Source organism: Eptesicus fuscus, chromosome 4 (assembly GCF_027574615.1).
Source record: "Eptesicus fuscus isolate TK198812 chromosome 4, DD_ASM_mEF_20220401, whole genome shotgun sequence".
Taxonomy (NCBI): Eukaryota; Metazoa; Chordata; class Mammalia; order Chiroptera; family Vespertilionidae; genus Eptesicus; species Eptesicus fuscus.
In genome coordinates, this window is record NC_072476.1 from 71,264,699 (window position 1) to 71,289,056 (window position 24,358).

General features: G+C 35.1%; 1 protein-coding gene across 4 annotated transcripts in view; it reads left to right on the top strand.

Annotated features, from left to right (window-relative positions):
* The window catches only part of AP3B1 (adaptor related protein complex 3 subunit beta 1), a 186,939-nt gene that overhangs the window by 120,639 nt on the left and 41,942 nt on the right, over window positions 1-24,358 (top strand). For 3 of the 4 annotated variants that reach the window (XM_054715136.1, XM_008161965.3, XM_054715135.1), the window contains exon 22: window positions 3,910-4,016. In XM_054715136.1, the coding sequence (XP_054571111.1) occupies window positions 3,910-4,016 (107 nt within the window). Of the gene's footprint in view, window positions 1-3,909; window positions 4,017-17,950; window positions 18,114-24,358 lie in introns of those variants that run through there. The other variant, XM_028139688.2, reaches the window with a different exon arrangement.

The following is a 24,358-nucleotide window of genomic DNA, read 5'->3' on the forward strand; positions in this document are numbered from 1 at the left end:
TTCCATTTTTTGCTATCATAATCAGTGAAGCAGTACACATCACCATAAGTATATTATTGCATTATCTCCATGACTGTTTCCTTAAGATAAATTCCCAGGAGTAGAATTGCTGGGACAAACGCTTTAAAGAATTTTGTTGGTAAAATTGCCTTCCACAAAGCTTATACCACCTTACACAGTATTAGTATGAGAGCGCCAGATTCTTTATACCCTTACCTATGCTGAAATTTGTGTTATTTAAAAATTGCCTTTGCCAATATGATAGGTGGAAATGGTATCTCATTTTAATTCTATGCCATGTTATTAAAAATAACCTGCATAGAGTCGTTTTGTTTTTTACACATTAATTAAATACTTCAGCATCGTCAGCTGGCCTCAGAATCCAATTTAGGATAAAGTTTCAGTGTCAGCTTTCATCTTGCCAGACCTGTAAACAGATGTGTAATCATTTCCTTAATACCAGAGCCTCTACCTTCTAAAATGATATTAAAAACCTTTTTTTTTTAAAGAGTCAAACTTGTCTGTGGTATGAATTTTCCTCTCTAGTCTTTGATACCTTTTTCCTAAGTCTTTAGCTGAGCCGTAGTTGAAATGAGAGGCTTTTATTTTTTTAACTCACTTTTTATTATTAAACATGGGCATGTAATATTTTAGATGGATGGATGGATGGATGGATGGATGGACAAACATGCATTTAGTATCCACCAGAAAAGTTACCTGCTGCTTGGAAAGGCAACATATTTTGGTCCAAGTTAGAAGAACCCATTTTTAGTTCTACTGTGGTTCTACATTCACTTGTTTTATGATATTGGCAAGCCTCAGTTTACAATTTCTTTAGTATAAATGTCTTTTCTGTCTTTTCACTGCCATTATCTTACTTCAGTCCTTTTCACATCTTGCCAAAACTATTGTAAATTCTTCCTCACTGCCAACCTAAATGTTCCTTCTTCAGTCTGTCCCTTATACTATCACTTGATATCCTCTTTTTGGTAGATTTTTAACTGTTCCCTTTAGTGTACAAGATAAATCCAACCCTCTTAGCTTTCCAATTTTCTACCTCTCAGCCTTTGTTTACATTTTCTTACTCAGTAATTAACCAATTTCTTTCTTTCTTCTTATTCAGATCCTACCTTACTGAAAAACTAGACTTCATTCCCTCCTATTCATGAAGCCTTCTCTTACCACCATATCTCCATTGATCCTTTGTTTTTTCCAACTCCCCATGGCACTTGCTTAACTGTACAGTGGTTTTCAACATACGTCTAAGGAAGCCTGGGGATTTGTAGCAGTGCCTCAGGCACAGCAAAGGAGTGCAAATGAGAAAGCAAGGGCTCCATTTCTCCTTCACGCAGTCTCCACTCTGCTTTTTCTATTGTATATGTTGAGATTTTATTTAAGACTAGAGGCCTGGTGCACGAATTCGTGCATGGGTGGGGTCCCTCAGCCTGGCCGACGATTGGGGACAATCGGGCTGACCGGCTGGGGAGAGGGACTGTGGGAGGTTGGCTGTGGGAGTGCACTGACCACCAGGGGGCAGCTCCTGTATCGAGCGTCTGCCCCCTGGTGGTCAGTGCACATCATAGCTACTGACTGGTGATCTGGTAGTCCGGTCGTCTGGTCGTAACAGTTGCTTAGGCTTTTATATATATAGATTTCCTTTGAAATTTTTCTTCTTTTGGCAATATCACTTATGGACTGTACTGTTACTTTTTTTTTTTTTTTACATCAAGCATGTGTATCTTTTTTTTTTATTAATTAAGTGTTCAGTTATTTGAAGACAGGGACCGTATCTTGAACCATAATTTGAATGTTGTCTCTCCCTTGCTCTCATTCAAGAAATATTTACTGACTTTATGAATTAGTATTTGTTCTAATTTATGGGATATTGTGAGACTAAAATGAGAAAGTGATGCTTTGAAAAATGATGTCAAATTAAGTAAATGTTACTTTATAGTATTATTTTGGAGTGAGAATTTGAAGGAAGCTAAAACTTTTTTCACGTTTTCATTTATTTCACTCAGCAAACAGTTGAGCAGTTACTTAGTACTTATTTCTACTAGTGCTTATACAGACTAGTAGAAATAAAAACATATAAAGACAAATTTGTATTACGAGAGAAATATGGTTGTAGAAGTATGTCTACGCATTTTTGTGTAACAAGGAAGGCACACATAAGCTGTGTTTAGGTGAGTCAGGTTGTACTTTCCCTCTAAGTGGTATCTTAATGGGTAGAAGTTGCAAAGTGAGCAAGGCAGAGAAGAACCTTCTAGGCAAAGGGAATAAAAAATAAAAGGCTCAAAGACATGAAATAAGATCTTGGGAAATATTATTCAGTAGCAGCTGATAAATTTGGAGGTAAGCTAGACCAGAGCTTTCCAATATAGTGGCCACTGGCCATACATAGCTACTAAAATTTAAATTGATTAAAAAAAAAATGCAGTTCTTTAGTCATTATAGCAACATTTCAAGAGTGCCTTAGGTGTATTTGCCTCTGGCCATCACATTGGACAGCTCAGCTACAAAACATTTCCATCATCACAGAAAGTCCTTTTGGATAATGCTGAGCTAGATCATAGAGCACCTTGTGCACTTAATTAAAAATTTGGACTTTTTCAGGCAATTGTGAACTTTTCAAGTCTTAAGGATGGAAGTAACATGATCAGATTTGCATTTTTTTAAAAATTTCAAACTTTCAGGTATCTGATCTCTAGTACATAGGAGTCCTAGAATAAACATTTTTTTAATCTAGCACATAGCTTTTTTTTTTTTTAAAGAAACGGTTCCAATTTTTATTTATAAAATTAATCAAAATAGCAACAATAGATTTACAGAGCCATATATCAATAACAAACCAGGAAGGGAAGAAATATTCCAGAGACACCTTGAAAAGTTTCAAAGGAATACACACCAGGCTAAAAGCCTACAGCTAAGCTGTGGTTGCACCACAGGTTATATTTATTCCTGCATTTTCTCAGTAAGTTCTTCCTTATATATGCTTTTCTCCTTTCCAACTTGTTGAGGTTTGGCTTTGTGTTCAAGAATTTTTTTTCTGATCTTTGTCCAGTTTTAGCCAGTGATAACCACCTTGCTGGGGTGAAAGCCCACGTGGACAGTTGTGCCGTTAGCCTTCTCACGCTGCACCCACTCGATGTAGATGGCATAATTCTTCCTGTACACCTGCACTACCTTGCCGATTTGCTGACCTTTGTAGTGTCCTTGAACCACCTGGACCTCGTGGTCTTTGCGAATGGGCATGGAGCGGACGCTGTACTTCTGCCGCAGCTCCTTGGAGAGTGGGGAAGCTGGATCTTGCGGCTTTGAAGTGGCGTTTGCGGTTTTTGCTGTGGACTTCATGGTGACCGTCTGGCTCTGAAAGTGCTCCCTAGCTAGCACATAGCTTTTGCTGACAAAGTATGATTAGAAGGGAATTAGGTAGTCTGTGCCCTGTAATTATTACAGTGGAGAATAAAATAGAGAAAGTATTTAAACACCCTTTTAAGACTTCTAACTCAACTGGAGAACTCTCTTGAAAGCTATTGTTATTCTTTATATTAGTCTGAAAAAAATGTTTCTTTTTTTAATTTTTAATTTATTTTTTTTTCTTTTAGTGAAGTTGCTGGATGATAAATGTTAGTGATAATGTTATGTGGTAAAATTTTTCAAAAACTATTACTCAAGATATTTATATCCTTATTTTGTTATAGGATTTGCCATTATGTTTTGAAAGCTAAGACTAATAATTGCCATGACTTGTTAATAACTTGACTACATCAAGATGTTAAATAGCATTGCCATAAATTTATTAATCAATGTAATTTAATTAGAGTTACTAACAAAATAAAAATGTTGCTTTTAATAATATGAATTAAATTTTCATGCACATTTGCTAATTTGGGCCTTTTCTTCCAGTTAATCCGGTATCTGTTCCAATTGCACGTCCCACACCAGCTCTTTCTTCAAGCTTGATAGCTGATCTTGAAGGTTTAAATTTGTCAACTTCTTCATCAATCATCAACGTAAGTAATTTTCAAAATACATTAACTCGGTTTTTAAATGATGCCATTGCATCGTTTTTATTAAAATGCAAAGAATTGAAGTAGATTCTTAGTCTTGAACAATTCCTCCTCTAACACATGCATTTTTTATTTTACCTTTTTCATTCTGTAAATATTTTTTAATTTGCTCTACTCAAACCATTGTCATCTCAATTTACTTCTGCAAGTTATCCACATTTAATTATGTGTACATTTTTCTCTGGCACTGTTCTCCATCTGTAATATATAAGGGTTCTTTGCCACTTTGAGTTAGTTTATATACATAAATTTCTACCATAAAGAATTATTGTCTACATTAACAGACTTTTATTCTCATAATCATTCTATTTCTACCATGCTGTTTTTTTTTTTCCTTAGGCTTTTAAAATTATGGGACTGTTTTCATTTGACAATTCAATATTGTGTTTCTCTCTGTTGTATCATTATGCATTTACTTACATGCTTTGGTGTCTAAATTCTTTAGTGTTATTTATGGGGTGTGATTGGAAGAGAGGCCAGAGGCTTGCCTATCTCAAAATAATGCCTCCTCCATCAGCCTGTCATAGAATCTGAAACTGTAATCACTTTTTATTTTTATTTTTTTAGTTGATTTTAGGGAGAGAGAGAAACATCGATTTGTTGTCCCATTCATTCATTCATTCATTCATTGATTTTTGTATATGCCTTGACTAGAGATTGAACCCACAACCATAGCATATTGGGATGATGCTCTAACCAACTGAGTTACCAACTGAGTCAGTCTAGGGAGAGAAAGAACAAGAACTTTTTCTGTGTTAGCATATTAGATCACTAACCTTTCACCCTAAATCAAGCGTGCTGCCTCGGGTATATAATCTACTTGACCTTCTGTTAATTTGTGTCAGAAATCTGACAAACTAGGAGATAGAACAGTGAGTTCTGATGGGGGCACAGGTAGCTTGAACAGATCTGGTGCATCACTGGTTTCAGGGCTGGCAGGGGTGCGTAATTGGTGACCTGAGCTGCCCTGGAACATAGAGTTGCTCTGCTGGAGTGGGAGAGAGGAGTGCCCAATTCTTGCAGATTATTGCTATAAATTCCCCCTTCGACGCAAGTGTGATTGCAAGGTCATGAAATACTCAGAAGAACTACATGCATTTCTGTTTAACTTTGGTCAGCTCACTTAGAAAGTATAGGTGAAAACTATTAAGCTTATAATGTTGTTTTTAAGCTATAGAGTGCAGTTATCTTCTAACCACTCTGAAATGAGCAAGAACCGTATTTGGGATTTTAGTTTGCCTTTTTTTTTTCCCCCCTAAAAGGAAAATGTAGATTAAAAGAGATGGGGGGAAAGCAGTGAAAATAAGCAGATAAGTCTTTCACTTATTTAAGTAATAAATATTTATTGAGTATTTGTGGTAGGCTGTAAAGAGAAAGTGGTAATAAAAAAAACCTAGGGTGAAGCAGTTAGTCCTTGAGGGGAAAGGAGGCCCCTGAAAACTTGGGAGCTAGTAAAGTAGTGGATAAACCTCTTGGGCTGATATCAGATAACCAGGGTGCAAATCCCTACTTGGCCATTTACTAGTTAGGTTATTTGGGGCAAATTGGTAGGTAACTTTTCTGTACCTCAGTTTCATATGAAGATAACTTCTAACTCACAGGATTGTTGTGAGATTAATGAGATAATAAATGTAAAGTTGTTAGAACAGTGACTGGCACATTGTCATTGCTCAGTTAATATTAACTAATATTTTCACAAGTGATGTGATAATGGACCCTGAGTAGACTCTTACACTTTATTAGCTATAAGAAGAATGCAGTTGTGATTAGAAAAGTTATAGTAAATTTTAATTCATCACAAAATAATCAAAGGATTCACCCTTTTAAATGAAGGAAAATATGTACTGGAATGGTCTCTTCAAAGGAAAAGAAAAGCACTCTATCCAAAGAGTGCGCACAAACGGACTCCCGGTGGTGCGGCTAGTGAAGCAGGATCATAACACTCATCTCCACAAGTTAACAGAATGATCAAACGGCAGTAATAAGAATGGCAACCAGAAATCCACCAGCACCATAAATAAGGAAAGGGGTAGATCTTTAAACAAAGAAAAAGTAGAACTTTGAAAAGGTTTATTTATGTAGAAATAAATTGAATAGTCTGACACAGAATGGCTCCTAATCTCACCTCCAGCCCTCAGAACAGTACTTTAAAAAGAACATGAAGCAACAAATTGTGAGTTTTCTCATTGTGTGTACAAATTTAGAAAGACGTGAACTAAAATCATCAGAGGAAAACTCAAAGAAAAACCCTTAAAAATTATAGCTCTCATATAATGGTGTGGGTCCTCAACAAATATAGGAGCCTTTTGGATCCTGAAATGAACTTCATAGATGAGAGTACATCCATAATTTCAAAATCAACTTGTTGCCCTAATTGAATAGAAAGAAGAAATAAAAGTAATTTATAATAAAGTAATAGTTAACCTCTTGATCATGACTGCACTGGAAATGTAATGAAGTAGTTAAATGATGCTGGCATTCATATGTACTAGTAGAACTACCATGAATGTGGCAGCTATAAATGCAGACTGCTGTGTTATATTAGCAACTCAAATGCTATGGGTTGTAATGTTGCCATTAATAACATACATTTCCAAAACATTGAACCGTTTTTTCTGATAGTTGCATTCCTGGAAAATGGAGTATATTAAAACCTTGCAAAAATACTCCTTTGTACTAACATGTAAGGTGTTCTGAGATTGGTAATTTTAAACAAATTATCACCTCATGAACGTCCAACATGACATTTGAAAGTTGTAAGAAACGTGATATATAATCTTTATTGTGTCCTGTTCATTGCAGGGCATCTATCATCCCTGGCCTTCACCCCTTAAAGCTACTTGCATCCTTTACTGTCCCTTCCGCCAGTCATATACCAACTGCAAACACTCAAAACAGTATATGATTTAGCAGTTAAAAGCACTGCTGATTGCATTCAAATCACAGCTCTGGCACATTACAAAATGAGCAACCTTGGGCAACTCGATTTACTTCTTGGTGCCTCAGATGATTTCATCTGCAATATTAAACACTAAGTATTTTCTTTATTTTTTGTTACTACATTATTACTACAAATTTGTAAAGGAAGTGTGCAGGAAGGTTCATTAAGAAAAGTGATCATTATAGAATATAGAGGTAATATATTGAGGAATTAATTTCAAGAACATCCCATGAAAGAAAAACCAGAGTTGCAAAAAGAGGAGCTCTATTAGATACCATATGCTGCTTGGAGTTAGCCAAATTCCATGTGAAGGGCACAGTCCTCCAGACTGGTTAAGTCAGGCCAAGACTATTAAGGCCACCTGGAAGTTTAGGGGTTTCCTAAAACTATCCTCAAATTTAAAAATTCACTAGAACAACTCAGAGAACTCAGGAAAGCAAAATACTTGGGATTACAGTTTTATTATAACAATAGGATACAAACTAGAACCAGCCAAAGGAAGAGATACATAGAGACGATTCAGGATGAGTTCTAAATTCAAAGCTTCTGCGTTACCCTCCTGGCATTGAAGTATTGCCAACCAGGGAAGCTTACTAAGCTTCCAGAATCTTTATTGCGTAGACAAGATTGAATTACTGCAACATGGTTGAACTCAATCTCCAGCCCTCCCTTCCTGGTCAGGCTGCTTATCAGTGATCAAAGCCCCAGTCCTTTAATCATATGATTGGTGTTTCTGAAGTAGCCATTCCCATCCTGAGTTAATAGCTTAGCATAAGCTATCTAGAGACCCACCATGAATCACTGCATGGGCATAAACTACCAGGGAGGTATGGTCCCCAGGGGTCCACCATGAATTACAAAGACACTGCTATCATTGGGGAAATTCCAAGAGTTTAGAGGTTCCTCTCAAGCGCTAAAGCGAAGTCCAGACCTCTCTTTAAGTGAAACCAAAATCCTTACTACACATATGCCAGTTAAGTGTTTTATTCATTCAACAAGTATTTGTTCAGGCCAGAATATGAGACAGGTGCCAGGCATACAGTGGTGAACAAGATGGGCTAGGTCCCTGCCCTCAGGAGTGTATAGTTAAGTGGGGACATAAAAAAAGAAATGCTTCAAAGGCATGTAATTACAGTAAGTATAATAAGTACTTTGATTTGTGACATAGTTTTTCCCATTTGGTAATTTCTATGGCTGTAAGTTGTACTTATTTGTTGTTATTTCTCTGACTGTATACAAAAATACTATTACTTTATATTGGCTAATCTCCACAGTCCCATCTATTTCCCTCTATTCTATTATAGCTTAACTTTTGACATTTAGGAGAGTGTAAAATTTAGAAATATGAACTGCTTTTCCTCACTTATAAGAAACAGAAGGATAATTTTCACAGTCCATGCTGTCCACTGTCTGCTTTCCTTGAATTGGCACTGCGGAGCGTCACTTCATCACCAGTGAAAGGAGCAAAGGCTCGCGATGGCAGGGTAGAGTCAGCAGCAGCAACAGCATTAAACTAAGGTCTCTGCAGGTTGTTAAGGGTAACCAACCTGGAATTTCCCATGACCAGCAAAAAGGTAGCATTTAGTTTATCAGTATGACCAAGAAGCCTGTAATTTAAGGCTCCCCACCCCCGCAAGGATTTACAAGCTGAAGGGTAAGAAGAGGGAAACCCATAAGTAATAAACTTGAATTTGAGCAGGCAGAGTGAGGCAAAGAAAAGGCATTTTTTATACACAAACCAAATTTTAGCATCTTTAGTTCTGTCAGGTTCCTTATCTGAGGAATATAGAAAAATGGCTAGTGCCCCGGCCGGGTGGCTCAGTTGGTTGGAGCATCGTCCCTTATACAAAAGGTGCAGGAAGGTTCCTTTAAAAAAGTGATCATTATAGAATACAGAGGTAATATATTGAGGAATTAATTACAAGAACATCCCATGAAAGAAAAACCAGAGTTGCAAAAAGAGAAGCCCAACTAGAGAAGCCCAGTCAGGGCACATACCTAGGTTGTGGGACCGATCCCTGGCCGGGGTATGTACGGGAGGTTGTTTCCCTCTCACATCAATGTTTCTCTCTCCCTCTCTCTAAAATCAATAAACATATCCTCGGGTGGGGATTAAAAATAAACCTAAAATAAATTTTAAAAAATGGCTAGCAACTAGGCTTAGAGCTTTTGTTATTGACAGAGATTGCAATTAATTGAAATTACAACTGTCCATGATTAGGGATGAGGTCCTGACCCCGTTTGAGTTAATCCGAAATTAATTGGAAGATAAAGAATATCTATTGGACATGCTTTCAGTATTTGGAATTATTAGAATAATTGTGTATCATAATGATGACAGTTGTAATTGAAGCTGATTTCTGATTCCCTGAAGTGGATTTTTGTCTTAAGTCAATCTCTCTCTCTCATTTGTACTGGGCTAGGGCATTTTAGTATGATTTTCCAGGCTGCTTGTCCTGTGCTGCCAGAGTGCCAGCTTTCTTCTAGTTTGTCTTCAAGACAGATTGCTTTGAAGGGAGTCTTTGAATATAAGCATTTGCTAGGTCGTATACCAGATGTTTCTTGAATATATGATCTCATTTCCAAAACAAAAGATAATATATCTGTGATAAAGTTTGTTTTCTAATAAGGTGTAAAACAACTACCTTTTAAAAAATTTTTGTACTTTTACACTGTACTTTGCAAATGTAAGATATATTCAAGCCTTAGGCTAAGAGACAAGTCTAGTTAAAATCCTGAGTATAGAGGAGGAAGAAATTATAAGTCAAAATTAAAAATAATTTTGTCATTTCAAATTTGGGAAAAATCCTTTATTTGTTCTGATGAGAATGTCAGTAGTCATGGAACTGTGGTAAAAATAATGAAAAATCACTGGCCTGCGTCTGCTTAAATTGAAAACATTTTTTAATTAAAATTTGACAGTATTTTGTTCTTCCATTGCCTAGCCATGTCCCATCTTATTTCTCTATTTAATTCTCTTCTGGGTATGAGTAGCTTTAATTTTTAAATTAAACTTTAATGTGTGCCATACTATTGCTTCGACTCTATTTCCACACTACTTCAGAGTCTCAGAGTTAGTAACAGCACTATATTTGCTTCCTTCCCTAGATTATGAAAAGGAGCTACTTTTTAAAAAGAGACTGTAATTTATTATTAGTTGCAGGGGTTTTATTGCAAAATATTTTTTATTTGGCTTAAGCAAATATATGCCAATCTAACAATCTAAGTCCTGACTGGTGGATAATATTCATAATGCTTTGTTGACATTATAATAAAATTCTCTACCAGGAAGAATCCACTTTATGATATGCTAATTATAGTTAGTAATGAGCTAGTAATTTTTACTGCAAAAAAAAAGTCACTCACCAAAACAAAGAAAATATGTATATAAATTTGTAAGAAATTGAAGTATTAAAGAAGAGATGATAAAGAAAGCTTTGGGCATTCTTTTCTTTCTCCTTTGTGGTAGTAGTTTCTTTTGCTTGCAGTGGGTTCACTGTTTTCAGAGCTTAGTTCATGGAATATCTACCGACTTCTTTTCCAAGAATATGGTTTTTAACTTTTGTTTATTATAATTAAATGTACTATAATAGGAAATAATAAGAGGTTTTAAAAATATCACTTGTTTAGAAAAGATTTAATCTTTTATGGCAATTTTATTTTGCATATGCAAAGTTGATTGAACTTTGTGTTACTGTCAACTGTTATATTTCAAATTGTGTATGATACATTGTTATAGTTGCAGTGAAAAATAATGTTTTTTAAGCTTTAAGATATAGTAGATTATTATGCATTGGCTAGTCATGTGTTTTTACTTAATCCCACATCAAGTTAACTTTTGTTACCTTTGTTCTTCTTTTTATAAAGCTTGCCAAAAATTTTCTGAACTTATGGCAGGGCATAGTATGGAAATTAAGTATTATTTTAATAGTATTAAATCTTTGCCATCAGAAACCTGACCTAAATATGGAAAATATTATTGTGATACTTACACTTACTCTTCAAAGGAAAAGAAAATGAATTTAACTGTAGGGCAGGCACATGCCCAACTAACACTGATAAACTAATTTATTACTAGAGAGAGGAGAGCATGGAGTAAAAATAGATAAGTACAGTATATGACCCTAATAGCAAAGGAAAGTAAAAGCCACTTATCTTAGAATATATCAGACACACTGTTATTCAAATCATTCAGGAATATAATTACAGATGGCTTTTATAGCCCTAGTAATAAGGGTTATTTCTTTAAATTTGCAGTTGTTCCACATTACTGAAATATAAATATCTTCCCCCTATGTTAAATTAACACTGAAGATCTCCTTTACACTTATGCTAAAATAACAAACAAAATTTTAGTAAGTTCTGCTTTAAAATGCATAATTTAGATTAAAGAGAGATACAACCAAATGTAATATGTGCATCTTGTTTGAATCCTGATTCAAGCAAACCAGCTCTGAAAAGACATGTATTATAATATAGTCAGGGAAATGTGAACACTGACTGTATTTTACATGAACTTAAAGGGAATTTTTTTCTTTCAGGTGTGATAATAGAAAGTTTTCTTTAAAAGTCTTAATTAGAAACACAAACCAAAGTATTTACTGATAAAAGTAGATTATAGCTACAATTTACTTTTAAATAATTCAGAAGTGGAGTAAAAGGTTGGATTAAACAAAATTGGACAAATGATACTTTTTGAAACTTAGTGATGAGTACCACTTGTTCATTGTATTAGTCTTTCTGTTTTTGTGTACATTTGAAAGTTTTCATAATAAGATACTTGAAGTACATTATTTCAGAAACTTGTTTATTTCATATTCTCAGTGAGGCTTTGACATCCATGGTTTATAGAATATGTGACCTGACAAAGTTATCTTATAAATTTAAGCTGGTACACCAAAATTTGAGTTCAGTTCAGATTGTCATCTGTGAAATTAGAAGACTGAAGATTGTTTCTAAGAACCTTTCCAATTCTAAATTTCTAGACGTTTATGGGATATTAAGTGGAGATACTTTAGCAAACATCATGAGCATATGAGAAGTATTCATTAGAAGTATGAAAGAAGTAATAAGACTTGGACTCTGAGTCTCTGTAGGATAAGACAGGTCCTTTTTATTGGCCTTTCTGTTCCCAGTGCTTGATACATAATGGGTGCTCATCAAAAGTATGCTAAATGAATGAAATTAATCTTTTCCTATTTTCCAGCTTTATCATTAGAGATCATCCCTACTGGTGTCGGTTTAAAGGGCTATATTGTTAATATGTTAGTTTATTATATCACTGAGAGAATTCCAATCAAGCACATATCTAAAACGTTGTAGTGCTCCTTACATGTTCCTTTTATTAATTCTTTAAGATAGGAAAATGGAGAATAAGTTATTTCTTTAAGTTGTTTGATTAAATGTATCTTAATAACCATTCTTTGTATTTCTTAAATGCTCTCTTAATTCGGCTGAAAATACGGCATGGTAAACTGAGAAACTAAAGATATTTTTATTTTATTTTTCTGTCAATAGAGCAGGTCTCCTAAAAATTTAAAGCACATCTTTCTAAGGTAACATTTACCTCCTCACATCTTTAGCAGCTATCAGACATGACATGGGACATATTCATTAACCCTAAAAATTTTCATCAGAATCATGCACTGAAAGGGGGCAGCCCCGGCCAGACAAGAGGCTCATTTCAATTTTAACGGATATAATTAAAGGTTAATTCCCTGAGTCAGGATTAACGAGGAAAGTATAAATGATAGGCAAGAAGCTGCCTTTATAATACAAGATTAGAACAATACAATTATAATAAGAATTAGAAAAAAACAACTTCTAAAAAGGATTCTTTAATGAACAAATTAAATTGTGATCTCTAAACATGAATATATAAGATAATACTTCTTAAGAAATCTTTAAATTGATGTTGTATAATTTAGCATATTTTCTCAAATGTAGAAATGATGGTTAACATTAAAAACTTTTTCATTATTAGGAAGTTGCCAAAAATATACATATACATACATACATACATACATACATATGTATATATATGTATATATATCCATATGATGCTTTCAAATGTCAAAAAAAATTCTCACTTTTTATGTCCAATTACCTTTGCCTAAGTAATCATTGATCTTTTTCTCTCTCTGCCCCACCTTTATCAAGTACTTATGTTTATACTTTAAATCTACTTTTCTTATAGAGGATATAACTCTTTTTCATCTAGTGGCAATAAGAAAGTTAACATGTCATTTTCAAGTATAGTACATTTACATATTTTATAATTTTTAAATATATATATATTTTTTATTGATTTCAGAGAGGAAGGGAGAGGGAGAGAGAGAAACATCAAGGATGGGAATCACTGATCAGCTGACTCCTACACATCCCCCACTGGGGATTGAGCCTGCAACCCGGGCATGTACCCTGGCCAGGAATTGGAACCATGACCTCCCGGTTCATAGGTCGATGCTCAACCACTGAGCCACATCGGCCAGGCCATATTTTATAATTTTTTTGTTACAATTTAAGCTCAGTGCTCTATTTTATTTTATGTAGTTCGTATTGCTTTATTTTTCTTTAACCTCAGGACATTGAGCCAAGCTTTTAAATATGTTGTATATTGCTAGAAAACTACCAAACATATTGTGTTAAACATCCTTAGCACATAGTTGGCACATAGTTGGGTCCCAGGAAATGTTATCATTTTCATCTGTTTTTGTATTATTGTGATTGAAGCCATATACATTTTTAATTAGTTGAATCCTAAATTCTATTAAATATTTATCTCTGTTATAGGATTCCAAGAGAAGTTGTATCCAATTTAGCCTTATAAATGTAAACAAAATAATTGTCCATCATAACTGCAGGTGGTGGAAAATTGTCCCTAAGAAACTGAGGTTTCATAAAAGGAGTTTACATTTTGTCAATCACTCTTGAGCTGATTTAGTATAATGAATCTGTATGCTGGGGCAAATGTGAGTATTGATGCCTAGAAGCTAAATAATCCAGTAACATCACTCCTGGAAAAACATATGGTGCTATTTGAAAATTATGTAGCCTGTGATATATAAAAACTATAAGCACTATACTACTATTACCATGGAAATAAATTGTAAGTTTAATACAGATTTACTTGATAAAATGATTTTTTTCCTTTTTTCTTTTTGGTTAAGCTGACAAGTGCAGGAGAATTTGCTTTATGTATACATTGTGGGAAGCCTGGGGAAAATGGATAGTGTTTCCCTGGTATGTAGATTAACCCACACATTATATTTGGAGTGGGACAGCTTGCTGTTTTGAACAATATTTTGACATTAAGAACTCCACAAAATAGTATTTAAGCCCCCTTTGGCGTGGGCAGTTGATAACTTTTCATTCATAATTAGCTCATAGAGAACCGAGAGACATTTCAGGGAAATTGAACTGTCAGTGGGTAGAAACAAGCATTTGACCTCATCACATTGAGTGGGGCCCATCATAATTTGTTCATTTGGTGCCCATCAGCCCAGCCTCATCTCTCATACGGCACCTCGCTGACCTTCCCTCTCCAATTCCGCTCAGTTCAGCTTTAATTATGACTCTGCAGACCTGAAGAAATATTGCAGCTTGCTCTCAAAAACCCTGAACTGCCACTCACCAAAAGATTGGTTTTTAACAGGTAATAAATGCCCAGAAGAAATGGTGCTATGTCCACACCGAGAACTGGGCTTCTTTTGAGGTTTTGCTTGCTCCCAAGTGTGTCACTGTTGCCTAGTGAAGTTTTTATTTCTGACACAGTAAGCTTGTGAGTGAATTCACTGCTGTAAGGAAATATCATGAGTTCTTTGAAGTAGGTAAACTTTTATCCATCCACAGAAGAAATTCTTAGTTACTTGGTTATCCAGTGAATTCACTAAGCCTGTGTCACCTATTGAAAGTTGAGAAACAACTTTCGATTGGTTAGGTAAAACATTACTGTTGTTAGAGTGCTACATTTTAACTTTTTATTTTAATTGATAATTCCTTTTTAAGATATAGATAAAAAGGGAGAAGTCATAATTTCTTTTTCTAGCAATGTATTTATAACTTAGCAAATAATTTGGCAGGAGGAATCCTGCTATGTTAACAATATTGTCTTTGCCAACAAAACAGACAAAATGATAAAGTTTAAAAGAAGCATTCATTTTGCCTACCCTGCCACACCATCTCCCTATCTTATATACACACACCTGACAATATTTTTGTAAAGCAAGTTGATGCAATCAGAGACTATGTAGGAGGAAAATATAAAGCTTAGAAAATTATAAAGTTTAATTTTTGTTTTCAGATTATATCCCTGAACATTTCATTGCAAATAGAAATATTGAAAACTGTAGTCCCATACTTTGTATCCTTGCAGTGAATGTTAAACTGTCAGCAGGATTTTCAGGTCATTTGACAAAAAGGATACAGGTGCAGTAGCTAGCAGTGAAGGTGACTGCTAGTTTCATCAATCACTTTGCCTTTCTTTAAGTTGATACATAATGGACCCCTTCAATCAGCTTCCTTGTTCTTTGTCACTTGTTTGGAAAGAAGAAAAAAAAGAAGGGTAGAAAGGCTGGACTCTAAAGTCAAGGTTAGGAAATGAATTGTTATTTACTCGGTATAGAGGATGTCAGTGTGAAGGGGGCTGGCTCTTCATAATATGTCGCGTTTGTCAATGGGTGATAATACGCAGTTTGAAGCGTCACATGGGTCTTGTTCAGTGACAGTGCTGCTAAAGTAGTGATTCTAAATATGAATTTGAAATTTAGACATAGCTTTGTGACAGGTACATGTTTTGAACCAGAAAATGTTCATATACAGGCATGTTTTACTTTTGGGAATTACATCAAACTATTTAGTCACAGAGCATAACCATAGGTAGATTGTGAATACTTGCCAGCCACTGGCAATTTCCAATTCCATCATACTTGATAGAATTGGAAATTTTCTTAAAATCTTTGAAAAAATAATTTGAAATTTGACATAGCTTCATTTGCTAAAATGGATAGATGTACTGCCCAACAAGTTCGAATGCCTTGTTAATTTTAAACACCCAGGGAGTAAGTAAAATAGTTAAAAGAAATGCTCAGAAGTTAGTGTCTGACTTATTTGAACTGTTTCTTCCTTAGGAAACAATATATTTTAACTAATTTTTAAAAGAATGATACACATCTGGAGAAGGTTATCAATTCTCCAGTCTTCGGATAAATGGACACAGGGAATCATAACATATCTTTTTTTAATACCTGACCAGATTGTGTGTATTCTGAAACTCACCAGTGTGCCTTTTAAGTTATATTTTTATAGATATGTGGCTCAATGCTTATTTAAAAGCTATCAACCAAAAGGAGCCATTATATATCAAGAAGCAGTGAAATGATCTGAGCAAGTGTCAGATCAAACATAAAAATTACCCAGCATGCATATATGTAATTTCTCAGTTCTCTGAGACTTCCAAAAATAGTTTGGGTAGAATAGTGAATACAGGTTAATGTCCTGTACATTCTTTGCAGACTTGATATCAGTGGCTGGAGCTAGTTTTCCTGCTTCTAGTAAAAGCTTTGGAGATTATAGTGACAGGTTTAAAACACACACTAATATTTCTATTAATAAACATGAACGGAGTGTCTTCTACATTCTAAAGCAAATTTAAAAAAAAGTAATCCATAGTTGCATGGATTGAGGCACCTCTTTCTGTTATGGAAACAGAAACCATGAACACAAGAGTGCAGGAGAGAATGTGTAGAGGGGTACTGAAGGTTTGTATAAAGTATTTGGGTTCTTGGCAGAGGAAATGACTAACACTAACAAAATTTCAGAGATGAATTCTTTATCTTGGATTATGATACTGAATGCCTTCTGTAATATGATTTGTAGATGTGGAATTTCTACCAAGAACTGTTTTGCCATTCTACATGTATTTCTGTCAGACAAACACAGATTGAATTTTTTCTGAGCATCATTTGCTTATATTTCTGATGGTTCAACTTTTCTCACATAGACCTGGTTGCATAAGCGCCCACTGGTACACCTGCGGTATTTATCCCAGCACTTACAACATTAACTTTACACAAGTAATTGCAAAATGCTTAAGAATCTGGATTCAGAGACTCAGTATGACCTTTATAAAAGTCTTAACTTTTTTTATTGTGCTTTTCTCAGAGAAAAATGGCTCTAGAAAAAGCTAACGTTTTTAAGAGTTCCTTCAGAATTATTACCCTTTTAATACCTACTTGTTCTGTTCCTCCCAAACCCTTAGTTTTCTTGTTTCCTTGTTTTATCCCCATTGAAACTTGTCTTTTTTGTGCCTCATCACCCAAGTGTCTGTAACTACTACTGCTTACAGAAATCCCCTTTTGTTTGTACAGAACTCATACAAAATGTTCCTATTTATGCATATTTGATAAAAAAGACTAATAATACATATTAACTAAAGAGGGATAAGAGGTTGACTTAGATAGCATGCAGTGCATTAGGTTGGAGCCTTTGGAAGACAATTCATCGTGGTCTTTTTTAAATTGGTTTTCAGTACCTGTTAACTGAATGGATAAAGATCAACTCAATATGCTCATTTAAAATATAGAAAGGTTATTGGTGGAGGGGCATTTTTAAAAACTAGTTCTCTAAATGATTCTGACAAATAACTGTCCAGGTTTGAGAGCCACTCAAATTCATTAGTGTTCAAGCTTAAGTCCAATGAAGAAATACTATAGGTAAAGCAGAATTTTTGATGTTTTTCAGATCACAGACTAGCCATTGAAAAATGTATACAAATAAACATTTGTACCATAGACCCATAGGTAGATTTTACAACACAAACATTCAGAACAGTAGTTTTCAACTAGGCATCAAATACCTTTATTAGTTTGTTATTGCTGATGTAACACATTACCACAAACATGGTGGCTTATAACAATGTGAATTTATTATTTTGCAGTTCAAGATGTCAGAAGCCCAAAATGGGACTCACTGAGCTAAAATCAAGGTGTCAGCAGGCTGTGTTCCCTTCTGGAAGCTCAAGGGGAGAATCCTTTATTTTGCCTTTTCCAGCTCTTCAAGGCTGGCCACACTCTTTGGCTCAGGACTCCTTCCATCGTCAAAGCCAGCAGTGACCAATTGAGTTGTTTTCATACTGCGTCACTCTGACAATGACTCCTGCCTCACTCTTTCTGTTATAAGATTCATATAATTACATGGCTCACCCAGATAATCCAGGAAAATTTTCCCGTCTCACATTTAGTTGGTTAATTCCCCCTTGTCGTGCATTATTACATATACATAGGTTCTGTGGGGTGGGACATGGATACTTTTGGGAGGACATGATTTTGTATACCACCTCACCCATAGACCCTGTGGGGAGAGGAAGAGGACTCATACTCATGCCTCATCTATCAAATTGCAGAGGAGAGGAAAGGTAGGGTCATGGCTTTTCTGGAGATCATTCTGATGCTGCGCCACATATAACGGGGTACTCTTTGATCTTGACCTTGATGGCACCATGGCACTCACTATACCTACAATTCAAGTGGAGCCCTGCTATAGGGATTTTGCCAGCTGAAGTTTTCAGATCAATCATATTAGTTAAATTTCATATATTTATATTTTCCTCAAGCTATTTTTATGCCTTTTTAAAATCAGAATTTTTATTTCAAAATTGTATCAGTTTACACTTATTAGAATCAGAATTATAGTAGCATTTTTCATTGATTTTCTCAGTAGGTAATGGAAACAAACCTCAAATGACATGAATTTTATGCAGAGGCTTTAAAATATTTTAAAACATTTTAAGTATATACTACTCTGAAATATAAATATAAGCACAAATAACTAACTTGTACTATTAAGGCAGGAGAGAATTCAAAACTTATTTACATTTTTAATTATGCAAAAATGTACAAGGAAATTGTCTAGGCTTAGCACTTTATTTACATGGTGCAGAAGAATAAGGTTAAATAATAATATGAAATCCATAAAATGAAATAATAATATGAAAATTAAACTATAAAAATGTCAAAATAGAATGTGAGTAATACCATTATGAGCTGGAAGTATGGTCAGAAAGAGTTGAATGAACAAATTGGGGCTTGAGCTGAGCATTGTATGATGGATGGTATTCGATATTTAACTAAATCATTACTTACTTATGATTTAAGTAAATCAGGAACTAACCAGGGAGATCTATGTGCAAAATTGATAAAGTAAGGGATGCACTAAAATTTAGAATTAAAATTGGAGGGCTGTGCTTTTAGATTTTTTAAAGGCTTATTATTTCATTAATGTGTTATAGATCTAGGAATTCCTGTTCTTGAAATGACCCTTTCTGAAAAGATCGCACACAAGAAGAAATGGAAAATTGTTTATGATCCTATGATTAGATCCCTAGGGGTAGTTCCTTTTTATTTGGTATGTTATGTGAAAAATACGCTAACCTACCTCAAAGCGCACTGGCTGTCAGACTTAGGGCTTTAAACCAAATGGTTGACTTAATTTTTTCTTCCCTTAGCTTAATATGGGAGGAACCTAAGAGCCCACTGCTGCCTCATCGCAGGGTAAAGTCTAAAATTAGAGGAATAGTGGCAGAAACGTTTAATAAAGATAGCAAGTGAGGAGCTGAAAGTTAGACTTTGCCGTGAGTTGGATGGAGAGTTAACTCAAGTAAAAGAGGATGGTAGGACTATATTCATGCCACAGGTAATCTTGGAATGACTTAGCTCTGACTCCTTTCTTATTTGGGTGATTATCTTCAGTACGCTCTTAGAGTAGACAAACAAATGACAAGGTGGGTGGGCAGTATCCTGTATAGAAATGGTACCATGTTCTTGAAGAGTTGGATTTATTTCTGGACACCGACCTTTTAAAAAGCAATACATCATTCTCCATCCAACAAATGCCTGCCATGGCCAATAATATGTTGGCATGTCCATTTTCGGCTTATAGTACAAAATAAATGAAAGCCAAGGACATTACAATTGGGAGGGAAGGAGAACTATTATTTAAAAGGCTTTTAAATGATGTCACTATATATTCTTTTAACAACATCCTCTAAAAGCCTTTGAAAAAAATAGTCCCTTCCTCCTTCTGTTGTTAACAAAGACCATACTAGGGACCGCTCTTTAAAAGGCTGTTAAATGGTGATACTATATTTTTTAACATCAACCTCATTTAGAAACCTTTTAGAGAACAGTCCTGTTCACCCACAACTAACACAGAGAAAAAGGACATGGGGGAAGGGATTGCTTTTTAAAGGCCTCTGGATGGTACTAGCAATAAATACAGCACTATTGTTTTTTTAAGCCCTTCTCCATTGGTGATTCAGCTTTTTGATATGTACTTTTAACTTCCTGACCTTATTGTATATGACATTGGTGTTTTAACATTGACTGAAAATTCAATTTACTAATAATGCCAATAATGCCTTTTATTGAACGGCTTAAAAATCAATTTCAGAACTCAGTGAACCAGACAGGATATGTATAACTAGCCCCATTTTACAGAAGAGAAAAACAGAAGCTCGGTGAGCCTGTAGTTTAGCTGAGGTCTCACTAAGCGTTTATGGCTGAGTTGAAACCATAACCAGGTCTCTTGACATCCAGCTGCTTTCGATTGTATTCATTACTTTTTCTTTAGTGATATTTTTCATTTCCCTTTTCAATATGTTCAAATACTGAGTTAATTTATTTTTGTTAGTATAAAAATGGAATTCTATAAGCTTTGTACTAAAGATATATATGTAGATGGTGGAGGTTTTATTAATACTGTAATTCTGATAAAGTAAAGAAATATAAAATATCTCAAAGCATTGAGATGTTATGACGTGCAGACTTTTCCTGAGATTCCTTTGCTTTATGATGTATACTTATGAAATTATCATTTGAAATCCACTTTCAGGTTTCTAGCTTATTAAATAACTGATATTTTAATGATGATACTAATTTCCTTTTATTAGTTTGCTTTTGAAAGTTATTCTGTTGACTAAGGATACTGATTCATAATTAAGATCATATTCACAAAAATTTCCTCAGTTATCATTAATCTTTGGAAAGAAAGAAATGCTGGTTCTTCCCACTTCCTATTCAGATCTCTGAAGGAGAGAAAAAAAATCTCTCCACTTACTTGCATTACTGACCTTTATTTTTCTTTATCACGAGGAACATTTTGTGTATATTGAAAAAAGTCATAGCTTATTGCTTGGCAGAAATGATGCTTAAAAATATTAAATCCCATCTTAATTCTGCCACTATTTTTACCCTTATACTAATAAATGTAATCTTTAATAATAATGGAAGAAGAGTATTTTCATCAACAAAACACTTTCATATGCAGTATTTCTCTGAATCCTTATAAGACAATCCTACGAATTAGGTAGTGTTACCCTTTATTTTACAAATTCAAGCTAAGATAAATTAGTTTTCTTCTTATCAAATAACTTGAATGCCTTCTAACTTAAAATTTAGTGTTTTCTTTCTTACCACTGCCAACTCTAACTGCCTGACAAGAAGGAAGTATAGCTTTCCATACTTCTGAAGAAAAATACTCCATATGTCAAGAAAAAAATGTACAGTCACAGAATACATGGGCCAGTGCTGAAGCATGAGCACCTAGGACCTAATTCCAGCACTTGATCCAGAAAAATTCAAGACTTTAATGAAAAGAAAGCTGGGTCATCAGAAGGCTTTGCTACCACAGACATGGACTCCAAAGACTCTAAGGTTCCTGTGTAGTAAATCACATTCTTCTCCCCATGCCTACCTTCTCCCTGACACATTTAAAATATACAGGACAAATCAGGCAGAAATAAACACAAGTGTGTGTGTGTGTGTGTGTGTGTGTGTGTGTGTACATGTGCGTGTGTGTTTCTGGTCTCGAAGGACCCATTTCCCCATCTTTGTTCTATGGCAGGAATTCCTCAGCAGCTATGGCACCTCTGATTGGCATCTATGATGTAAAAGGATCCTCTTCCCCTCTATCGGATTCAAGGAAAGCATCCCTAAAGAGTCCTGTTACTTGAAATTAAAGTAGCTGTAATAATGCTGCCTTTCCAATTAGCGCATCATCTAAGACATACTTTTTTCTTCCTCCAGGACTTCATCCAGATGAGATCCATATCCCCCTGTCTCCTCACTACAGTCCTTTAAATACAAGCAGCATGGCCAGTTTTTAGATGCAGTGGTCCCATGAGTAAAATATGTCAAACAGCTAACAATTTCCCTCCCTCACATACTTTTATAAAGTACTGTTACATAGCCTAGCTTTTCCATTTGGAACTTGCTGTCCTATAGGAAGTATTCTCAGCATGACCTCCTGACTCAGAATGCTCTATAATTCTGTTTTGACAAAATCATTATTTCCAGCAGGAGTGTTTATATGACACTCCCAGCTGTTGCATCTAGGCCATTCCCTTAAAATTTAAAAAAATATATATTTTTATTGATTTCAGAGAGGAAGGGAGAGGGAGGGAGAGACATAAATATCAACGATGAGAGAAAATCATTGATTGGCTGCCTCCTGCATGCCGCCTGCTGGGGATCGAGCCCACAACCCAGGCATGTGCCCTTGATCAGAATCGAACCTGGGACCCTTTAGTCCACAGTCGACGCTCTATCCACTGAGCCAAACCAGCTAGGGTTAGGCCATTCCCTTTTTCTCCTCATTTCCCTTGTTTTTATGAGGCCCATCCCATGTTACTATACCTTTTCCCTTTCTTGTCATTCTCATCTTGGGATATCTTCATCACTTACCATATTCAGTATCTTACACATAATCTCTCCACTCCACCATCATCCTGGGAGACTTCCATGTATACATTAATAATTTGTGCAATGTGTCACAGCCTCTTGACCTGCTTAGTTTTCCTAACTTTCCTGTACTGAATTGTAGCCACACACGCCTTTATTTTAATTCTGAAATCTTATTTTACTCCCTCACTCGTGCCTGTCATGTTCATCAGGCACTACTTTCTTCCAAATTTTCTTTTTATGTTTAGCCTAGATTTACAACAACCCTGAAGTAAGATGGTAATTTCCCCATTTCACATTATGAACATTGAAGTCCCTAGAGTTATTTATTTTTTTTAGTGTCATAGGGGTTATGAGTTACAGAGCTGGAGTTTCAGCTCAGGTCTGTCTGGCTTCAAAGCCAAGCACTTTCCACCACACCTCACTAAGCATATAAGGGAGGTACATTTTAAAAGACTTCTTTTTACAGGAGTCTATGGTACGGGTTGGTGTGTAAGGGATCTAAAGGCAGGGAGACCAATTTGAATGAGCAAGCAGAAGGGAGCAAAAGATTTGGAGGGACACAAATTGATAATTATGGTTAAACCTAAGGGGGATTTTGCTTATATTCCCATACAGTTTGAAATAACTTTCAATAAACATGCACTACTTCTGCAATTTGAAAGAAAAAAAAATTAGTGTTTTAAATGTCAATGATGACCTGAACCAGCAGCTTAGGCTGGTGGTAGATGGACAGAAAAGAAGGAAATGAATACAAGAGACATCAAACTTGTCAACTAGTTGTTGCAGGGCAATGAGGATGTCAACAATAACGCGAAGATTCTGAACTTGGTTACAATGGAAGAGTACACCAAATGTTTTATTTTTTATTTTTTCATATTATGTCATTGATACTGTCAGTGAGAAAGCAATAGAACTGTGAAGGTCAAGTGATTATCACATCTATCAAATAACACAGCACATGTCCTTATGTAAAATGTTTTGGTTCTAATGAAATTTGTTGTAACCAATTACAGGAATCTTCCTGCTAAGCACTTTGAAAACCAGACTCAGTTTTGTTTTTATTAGGACCCTTAAAACGAAAGTCAGAAAAAAAAAAATTGGAAATAATAGTAAAACACATATATAAGAGTGGTATAACGTATTTGTATCCAGTTTCTGGAACTGTTTTTTTTCTTTTTTTTTTCCATGGGAGTGGTAAATAAAAGTATGTATGCATCATTTCAGATTTCTTAAAAGTATTGACAGTAAAGCTTACAGATTATATTTGGGGAGGAGAAAAAGTAGGATATTATTATAAAGTAATTTCCTCCTCATCTCAACACCAGTGTAAATTGAATACATCCTATACCAGAGGGTCAGCAAATGTTGTAAAAGGCAAGATAATACTTTTAGCTTTGCAGGTGCTAACTACTGAGCTCTGCCATTCTGATACCAGGGCAGTCATAGACAATGTATAAGTGATTGAAAATAGCTGTGTTCCAATAAAACTTTATTTATAGACATTGACATTGGAATTTCATATGACTTTAGTGTCACAAAAAACGTTATTTTTCTTTTTTTCAATCATTTAAAAATGCAGAAACCATTCTTTGTTTACAGGCTATATG